Source organism: Festucalex cinctus, chromosome 14 (assembly GCF_051991245.1).
Source record: "Festucalex cinctus isolate MCC-2025b chromosome 14, RoL_Fcin_1.0, whole genome shotgun sequence".
NCBI classification, from domain to species: Eukaryota; Metazoa; Chordata; class Actinopteri; order Syngnathiformes; family Syngnathidae; genus Festucalex; species Festucalex cinctus.
In genome coordinates, this window is record NC_135424.1 from 2010516 (window position 1) to 2020108 (window position 9593).

Below are 9593 nucleotides of genomic sequence, written 5' to 3' on the forward strand. Positions count from 1 at the left end.
TTTGTCAGCACGAGTACATAAAAAAGAAAAATTCCTGCCGCGAATATAGAGTAGGGCCATAGCCAGATCCAGATAAAGATTTTCTTACATTTCTCCACAAATAAATCATGATTAAAAAAATAAAAAAATCAGGCATACACAGGACTTGTGCGTGGATGAAGGTGTTGGCGGCGGTCCGCCCTTTTAGTTTGTTCCACGTTTGTCTTTTTGTTCTCACCTCCAATCCTTTCCTCCGTTTTGTGAGAGTCTGCAGGTTTGTGTGGTGGGGGCTCTTTGGAGGGAGAGACCCCATCTGTTGTTGTTTGGCCGGGCCTGGGGGTGCCGCCACTGGGAGACTTTGGCGTCTTTGATGCGGTCTTAATGGGGGACTTGCTGCTGGTGGTTTCACCTTTGGACGGCTTCTTGCTCAGCTGGAGGCCACTGGTGAATTTTTCATGCTGCAAATGGAAGACGGAGCACGATGAGGGCCGGTACGGCTCCTTTTTTTTTATTTTTTTTTTATGCAGGGCGGGGGCGCTGTGCCGTGATCTCACCTTGAGAGCCTCCTCGGGCACGGTGAGCTCGCCTCGCTCCACCGTGAACCAGTTGGTATGTGAGAGAACCAAGTTAAGGAAACAAGTACACGCACAACAGTAACAGTTGCAGGTGTATGGAACATTTCCCCGCTGACCTGTACAGGACTGTCTCAGAAAATTTGAATATTGTCCATTATTTTCTGTAATGCAATTAAATAAGCAGAAATGCCATACGTTCTGGATTCATTACAAATTAACTGAAATATTGCAAGCCTTTTATTGTTTTAACATTGCTGATTTTCCGAGACAGTCCTGTATATATTTTGATCAGTGCATTTCCCTGAGGAACACCATGGGTGGATGTGTGGGGGCGGTTGAAGGATATCATATCCAAACCTCAGTTTATCCTCCATTTTGAGGGTGATGTACATCTGCTCTTGAATGCGCACATCGTTGACAAAAGTCTGTAGGGAGAAAAGGCTGGAAATCAGAGCTGGACTATCAGTTATTTTTCATCTGTATCTTACTGATTTATTTAAACCGTTTTGTCTGGAAATATTCAAGTGTGGACTACTAATTTATTTTTTTATTTTTGTTCAGTTGTGTAAGTCAGTGTGCTCAACGTGTCAGTAAATGAGCACAGAAAACAGTCAGAAAATGTCCCAAACACAAAACAGACTCTACAAATCTCCTGAGTCAGCAGCCGGAAAGTTCCCTTCAATCCGTCTCAACAAGTGAATGGTGGGTGACACAGCAGGAAGCGTCTCTGACTCGGACTTCCTGTTGAAGATCTGCAAAGGATGTGAGCGACTTGCGTATGCGTCCAAAGCGGCGGTGGGGGGGAAACGGAGGGGGCAGTAATCACTGCACATGACTAAACACCACATGGCAACTGTAACCTCGCGTTGAGTTATGTGGGACAGAAAATGTTTTTTCATACAGACGAATATAGGCCACCATTTAAAGTGTTAAGAAAGAATTAACCAATCACATCATAAATGGGAGTCAGCACACCACATCTGCACCCATTTAAATTGCCTGTAATTAATCATAAATAAATTCCAGATGATCTAGGAGGCTCTTCGTGACATATTTTGTACTCCCGAAGTTGCGAGCAGAAGACTGAAGGTTTTGTGCTAACACTTGACTGCTGTTCACAATTCCTTCCACCTTGTTTAGAGCCGCTGTTTCAAGAAAAACGGCACTTAAGCCGGATTCTGCCACCAGCATGCTTGACTGTAGGTTTGGTGAGAAGCAGTGACATGTCGCACTATGTTTGAAATTACGGCCAAATAGTTCAATCTTGATTTTAAATCTCCCAAACACGCGGGAAAATGCTTTACAGTCCGATGAAACCAAGGTCAAACAAAAACTTGGCATTTGAACAGGGGTGTGTAGACTTTTTTTTTTTTTTTTACCCACTGTGTATGTTTTTGACAAAATTATAATTTATAGTCTCTTACAACTAGCAATATCAAGGTATTGTTTTGGCATCTTGGTGCCAACAACCTTTGATGAAGTGAGAGGAGGAACTTTTACTTCTACAGGCCATAGCTCTGTCTAAAAGAAAAAAGTGGTGCTTGGTCACCATCTTGTGGCAATATAGGCAAGTCAAGTCATCTTTATTTATATCAGCGATTTCAATTGTAAACCTGCTGTGGGCGCATCAATTACTCGAGGATTTTCACTTTTCGCAGCAGGGCTCATCCTGCAAATGGCTTGCGAAACACTCGCACACCGTCAATCAATATCATTGACGGCCCCAAGGCCGTCTCTGTGTTGCAACCGTGTCTTTTGCCTAATAGATTGGAAGGCATTTGAATAATTGAGTGAACATTGGTAACATTAACATTCAAAATAAACCTCAGGCCCGATTGATTAGGTGAAGACAATTAGTGGGTTCTATTGACTGACGAAAACAAATTAACCTCTCCGATTTAATCTTCGTCTAACCCCCGTCCCGCCGTATCCATCAGGATTCTTTCTTTGTATTCTTAACTCATCTGCATGTTTTGTTTTGAAGCGCTCACCCCATTGAGGCTGCCCAGGTCCTTGACCTTGTGTTCGTCCGAGCCGGGCTCGTAGTTGATGACGGCGTGCTGCTTGTCCACACTGCGCGACTGCAAAGGACAAAATAAAACACGGCGCGCACAGTTTACAGATGAGGGTTGAAAAATGCTTTCAGGTCATTGAGTGCAAAGTGTTCATCAGTTCCTGGTCACATGACGACTGCGTGACTGAAGAATGGAAATCATTTCACACAAACCATTCGAAGGTTGCGTGTGCTCTCGTGTGAAGTATTTTCTGGGGGACGATGATGAGGAATGCTGTTATTATTCCTCGGAGCATGTCAGGGTCAGATGGAGAAATGCTTTCAGGCGTCAATGTCACCGTGAGATTTGCTTTGCCTCGCTCGCGCAACGTAAAGGAATTCCCACCAGCATCTAACGCTCACGCCTTTAATTTCTCCATCTGGGAGAGAAACGTCTCGATAAGTGCTGAAATGCAGAAGAAGGAAAGCCTTGAGAAGCACCTCGAGCGAGCCAACCATAATACAGATTACCTTAGCGAGATTAGGCTGGATCAAAGGGGATCGAGACGGATTGAGCCGCTTGTTTGACCTCACGCTTGGATGGAGCCGACTTTTGTTTTACCACACACGGCGGTTCGCTCACTAAAGCGCACAGATGTGACTACCGACTGCGCTGCAAAAGTTTCAACTCGAAGATCACGATGCTTGATGCCAGTCGTGTATTGTTGGTTGGGATTTATCAGGCGCGCGATACAATAAGTAGACGATGGCTCGTTGGAGCGGTCACACTACAACTACAAGAAACTTGAAAAAGATTCCAGCCAAAAAAAATGCCCCCAAAAAATCCCAGCAAAATATAAAATAGCACAGAGCAGCAAGGAGGTCCGTCAATAGACATTGAGATGAACTTTTTACATGCCATTGCATCAGAAAAAGAGACGGATTATGGCAGAAACAGACTGTGACAGCAGTCAGGCCAGCTGGGAAAAAGAGACACGGCAAGCTATTTTTACCCCTGCCAAAGAGGTTATGTTTTCATTGGCTTCTGCACGATTGCACAAACGACTCAACCGATTTTTGTGAAACTGTGTGAAGGGTTGAGGCACGGAAGAAGCTGTTCCTTTTGAGGGTGTGCTCCTAATACAGATGCAGGACTCCACTCCCCCCCATCACATAGAATAAAATAAAATGCATGAAGGTGTACAACCGGGTGCTACCCAAAGAACATTTAGATCCAATTGTGCTAATATACAAGCTTTTAATAACTTTCAACACATATCTGCAAATATTTTCTTGAGCATTTTTTTTTATGTGTTTTTGTTTTTTTACAATCTGAAGACATTTTGTATTTTCTAAAACTTTTGTCATTACCATTTTGAATTTTTCATATACTATTTTTGCTCCTAATATTTTTTTTAAGTTTTCTTCTTTTGTAATATTTTTTGTTCCAGCACATTTGTTTTTCTAGTTGAGTATTTTCCAATCAAATATTTTGGTGGTTTATTAATAGTTTCTTTTCAGGGTTATTATTGAATTATCTGTTTAATTAAGGATGCAGCTGCTTTTAGCAGAGGTGGCCAGCAGCTTGAGAAGTTTAAGGCTTTTTTTTTGGGGGGGGGGGGGATAAAAATATCACAGACCAATATTTAAAATATGTATTTAATTCGTTTGACAGTGAAATCTGGCATCCGGAAAAATTGAAAAGTTGATGTACCACTGTGTTTGTCAATGTGATGACAGATAAATGATGAAAAAAAAAAATGTGCAATTTCCACCAGACATGCACTGTATGCTACCAAACTTGAAGTATAAAGTCATGATGGCGAAGAGTGCTGCAAACCTGGCACCACAGGAAATAAATCTCATCCAAATATCTGCCCCACTTTCTATTAATAGTGCAATGACCACAAGTATTCAACAAGCTCGCAGGCAATGAAGTCTCTCTTTACGGCTACATGGACACTGACTCAGCGCGCGCGTAAACATGTTTTGCTAATGCAGGTGTAGCACACGCACGCACGCCGCTGCCACTAGAGAGGACAAAATCCTAGCCGAGCCAACTTAACAAGCCAAATCCTACATCCTTGTAGCTCAAGCAAGTATATTTTGCGTATTGTCCTCACCTGAAGCATGAGCTCGCAGTCGTCGCGCCCGACAAAGATCATCTCGCGGGGCAGCCGGTGGCGAGTCCCCCCGCTGCTCACCAGGAACCAGGAGGTGACGCTCATGTCTGCACCGCTGCAGCTGCTTGCGCTACACAGTACACACCTGCAAGGAAGGGGACAACATGCAGTCATCGTTAGTTCGTAATGTGTCATCATGTAACGGGTGGTGGAATTTAAATAAGTAAAACTATCTTGTTAATACAGTATTTTTTTTTTTTTTTAGGTATCTGCACTTTACTTGAGTATATTTAAGAAGGCATACTTTGACTTTACTATATTTGAAAGCGAGTATAACGACAGAATTTGAGGGAAGACTCTAGTGCATAAAATCAAAACAATTCTCCATTTGACTCGGCCAGTAGTTGGAATGAGATTGAGCAGTGCTGCAATATGACGCCTGGCTGAGCAACCGCCTAAGCCAGCCTGTATGACATATCCTCACGTTTTCTCCCCCTCTCGCCCTGATTATTGCCAGATGTCGGCGGAGGAAGTGATGTAGGAATGTTGGCCAGCCTTCCCAGCAGGACCGTTATTCGCCCCACCGCCACCCTCGCTCTCCTTCCCATGAGCTGGAAAGGAGGTCAAACAAAAACACGCTGACTGGCAAGTTAGCTGTGCAATAGCCCATTGAAAATAATAACTTGTTTTCTCTTTAACCGCCGCTAAAATTGCATGTTTATCGCGAGCGGAATTGAAGACGTCTCGCTGGCTGTAAATCACGGCACATGAAAGGATATTTTCGTTATTGAATTTTCCACTGCGTTGTCACCAGATGACAGTGAAACAAAGTTGAAGGGTGATTGGGAAAAAGACAAGATCACAAGTTACACCTTCGTTTTTGGTCCAGGGTTAAATACTCCTCCTGATCTTTGCCTCAATTTGAAAGAGGCACTGAAAAAAACAAAACAAAAAAAAAACAGGCGCGTGTGAAAAAGGTGCCAAGAAAGGCTTGTCAAAGAGGGAATTAACGATTATTGAGCTAAGCCCGTGTTCACTTGACCTCATAAGTACTTGGTATACCAACTCAATAATCCCTCGGGTAAAAAAATAATAATCTTAGTGCACCCTCGCACAACATTTGCAATATGAGGGAACCAACACAAGAAATACGTTCCAGGATGGACATTTAAGCTTTTTCTGACGTAGCTGGAATGAAAGTACTGTAAACTACTGCGACAGTTTGTATTTGCCATGGGAGTCTGTTCTCATATTATGTGGTCAGGTGTACTCACGATGGGCTAGGTTAGATTAAATGTGAGCTCTAAACTCTTTTCCTTCTCATTTTTATTACTGTGAATGACATGTGAGACTTGATATCTTATCTACCCGACCCACCCGCAGTAGGAGAAAATTCGTAAAGCGCAGATATGTAACACCAAAATGCTATTTATTAGCCTGTCTATGGTTCTTGCATTGTTTTTCAAATTAAAGCTAGCAGAAATCCCTAAGAAAATGCTGTGTGGTTGTTTTATTTGCACAACATATTCTCTTTGTTTTGGGTTTAGTTTGAAAGTAAATGGGAGTGGCAATAAAGAGCTTGAAGCCATTTTTTTTTAACTATTAGAAAGAATTTGTTCTCAATCTGCAAAACTACTGCTCATAGCGTTAGCTGCTACCTTGCTCTGGTTATCTTCAATTTTTGCTCGCAAGTCAAAGCAAAAAACAAACTCGGCCGAGTAATGGCTCAAAAGGGAAAGATGCGGGAATTTTTTTTTTCAAAATGGCCGTGATTATCCAATCCGAGGACTATGTCAAAGATTCACTTTACAAAGATGATAATTCATTCCCCAAACAGCGTTGCTCCAGCTGTGCGGTGTTTTCGTGTGTGGTCGCTAGCGAGTGAAGGGTTTGCGTTAACGACGCCACACAAGCCGGAACACTTCCTTTGCAGCCTCGACCGCGTTCTCGCCAACTTGGCACGCTGCGGTTATTGTGCGGTCACGGCGTGAGGGGGGGGGGCCGTGGGCACGATAGCATTGCAGGAATTTGTCAACCACTTTGAAACGTTTTGTGAGCATCAAAGGATTTGCACGTTTTGCTGTTCATTTGACTTTCTGGGTTTGTTTGGGGATCTTTTTTTCTCATCATGTGTTGGTATCACATTTTAACAACTAGTAATGTATAAAAAAAAAAAAATAATTAAAAAAAAAATCAGTATGTGTACCCCACTTTCGATTATGCAGGTGCACCTAATAAATTGGTTCCTGCACAGTTGTACAAGAGTGCCTCACCTCCATTTTGTGCAACTGTGTCATGCATGGTGCAAATGAAGAATAATGGTTATCTCATGCTTTTGAGCAGGAAATTCCCCAACCCATAGACCCCGACGCACAATCTGATGCGCACACACACACATCACATGTGCACATACACACTGGGGAGTGAAAGGGTGGGATTATTCCGAGATGACTGAATTCTTTGTGTGGAGGAGCTGGAGAGTCTCAGGAGGAGCGCTTCCTCGAGATGGGGACACTCATCAATTGAAAATCAAAGGCAAAGCCATCAAGTCGACACCGTAACAAACGGCGGAATGTGCATTCAAATAAGTTGTTTTTTTTCAATTCTATTTTTATATCTGCGTCATCTAGAAATCTGTGACCTCTTAAACAGACAATCGCAGACACACAAACGGGCAGACTCAGAAAGATGATGCACGCTCGCTTCGTCGGCTTGACGCAACATCTGGGAACTTTTGGCGCGGCATCATGACCAAGTCGACGACTCGCACGGTTTGACCAATGACACACGCGGACAAAAGAAAATGTAACAGACGCAGACAGAGTGAGTGGGAGCAGCTTGAGGAAGAAGGGCCGACTCGCGCTGCGGTCACACTCGCCAAACTCGTCCCTCGTAGAAGGGCGCGGTTGTCGACAGCACCAAACGAAGCCACGTTTGCGCTAAAAACTACAAATACAGCCGCTAACATAATAGTGAGTGAGCTATGAAGCATTTTTGGTTCTACTCCACAGCAACAGCAACGAAAATGTAGTTGATATTGTAGTTTCGCTGCGAAGCAGAACAAGTCGCACTTCTCCAAGGTGCGAACAAACGTGGTGGTGACAATCGTGACATCCACCTGAGGCAGAGGTCCACAAGCATGTCGTAAAATAAAAACATATATATATTGTACTTATATATCACTAGTTTTCTTTAGGTACAGTACATTTATTAAGTAGACTTCAGTTGTCTTGACCATTTTAGTAGCTAAATTTCAGTTGCACGTTTGTTTTTAGACATTTTCCTTTGTGCAATACAATTTCATTAAGTTATAACTAGCTATTTTTAAGCACGGTGTTTAATGTTCAAATGGTGCACAATGTCACAGTGGCTTGCAATAAGAAAAATACTTTTTAGGAATAAAAACTGTTGTTTTGATTCTTATTAGGCGGGTACTACGTAGCCATGTTTTAATGTTGGTTATCACTGTGGTACTGGAGCACTACTTTTATTTTTTTCTTTTAAAAATGAAAAGCTTGTGAACCACTGTGTTTAAAAGTTTGAAATATAATAAGTGGTATGGGATTTTCAATTGCATTCTAAAAAGGCACCTTAGTATATTTTAGCTCTGGTTATGTTGGCCCTGAACAGTTAGTAGACTATCAGAATTTTCAAAAATAAATGTGATGTTTTTGGTTAACAAAGAAGCTGCATTATTTTATTTTTTAAGTGCTTTCTTTGTTAAACTTCAGTGGATGTCAACAAAAGGACGGAAGCAACCTCAAGGCATTAGTGAAAAGCAATTAAAGGCGAAGCGTATTGAGGGGCGCCTATCACTGAGAATGCTGACCTGGGATCAGTTAGGGCTGTTTGATGTAGCCCAAGATGCGAAACGACGGACAAAGAAAATGTCTTTGTCAGCTCTGAGGTGTCCCAAGAGAAGAAAAAGATGAGCCCGGACCCTGAGGGGGCGAATGCAGCGCAGACCACAAAACAAAGCAGCATCAAAAGACTAAACAACTAAACAATCTGTGGTCGGTCGGTCAGTCAGATAGTCAGACAGGCCGACAGACAGAAGGAGCTATTGTCATCCCTTGAGGCTATTGAAGAAGATATACACACAAAGAAAGCATTAGTACAATCAATAGCCTCTCTTCAAACTGACAAAACAAGAATCTGCTCCTTGACGACATACTGAATACTTAAAGAATAAATGCAGCTAATGTTTAACACTGTCACTAATGCGCATTAATAAACAGTTATATTCCGTTTGTAGCGTTTTTCAGAGGCACAAGATGGAGCGTAATATGAATAACGCAGTCGATGCTTCTTTTGTGTGAGCACTTCATTACATTTGACAGTTGCCGTAGTTGAACAGATCCTCGAATTACGCTGGCGTCAACACAGACAGATCAATATGTGGCCGTGTGAAATATTTGGGGAAGAGATTTATGCACTCGAGGATCAGTATACCATCTTGTGTGTATATTACAGAAGCACATATAGTTTTTTTTGTTATTGTGGCTTGCATATGAAGTAAAGGGGGGGGGGGGGGGGGTCCTATACGCAACCGTATGGCATCAAAAGGCAGTAAGTAGCACATGAACAGTTGGCGAAAACGAACAAACAAGCACACACGTCTATTTAGCCAGCGCCCGTTTCCCCTGCTGCATTGTTATTGGCACACACAAACACTCAGACCTACACAAATGCACACACACGCAGACACACTGCGAGCTGTAGGACACAATGCACCACATGCTCAGTGGCCTCCGTGCACCTCATGACCCAAAGACCCACATATGGAAATATGCTGCTTCATGCATGTCATGAACTTGTGCAGCAAGCCACCATGACAAACAAGCTTTACTGATTAGCTCAATGGATAATAAGGAGAAAAATGTCTCCACTTATATATAAAAAAATGGCCTCAAAATTCAAGCA

At 42.6% G+C, this 9593-nt stretch overlaps 1 protein-coding gene across 5 annotated transcripts in view; it reads right to left on the bottom strand.

Annotated features, from left to right (window-relative positions):
- The window catches only part of cep170aa (centrosomal protein 170Aa), a 30732-nt gene that overhangs the window by 17995 nt on the left and 3144 nt on the right, over nucleotides 1-9593 (bottom strand). For all 5 annotated transcript variants that reach the window (XM_077495005.1, XM_077495004.1, XM_077495003.1 and 2 more), the window contains exons 2-6: nucleotides 4671-4815; nucleotides 2546-2635; nucleotides 898-979; nucleotides 534-589; nucleotides 218-437 (exon numbers count right to left, since the gene is read on the bottom strand). In XM_077495005.1, coding sequence (XP_077351131.1) covers nucleotides 218-437; nucleotides 534-589; nucleotides 898-979; nucleotides 2546-2635; nucleotides 4671-4775 — 553 coding nt within the window. In that variant the 5' untranslated portion in view covers nucleotides 4776-4815. The remainder of the gene's footprint in view (nucleotides 1-217; nucleotides 438-533; nucleotides 590-897; nucleotides 980-2545; nucleotides 2636-4670; nucleotides 4816-9593) is intronic.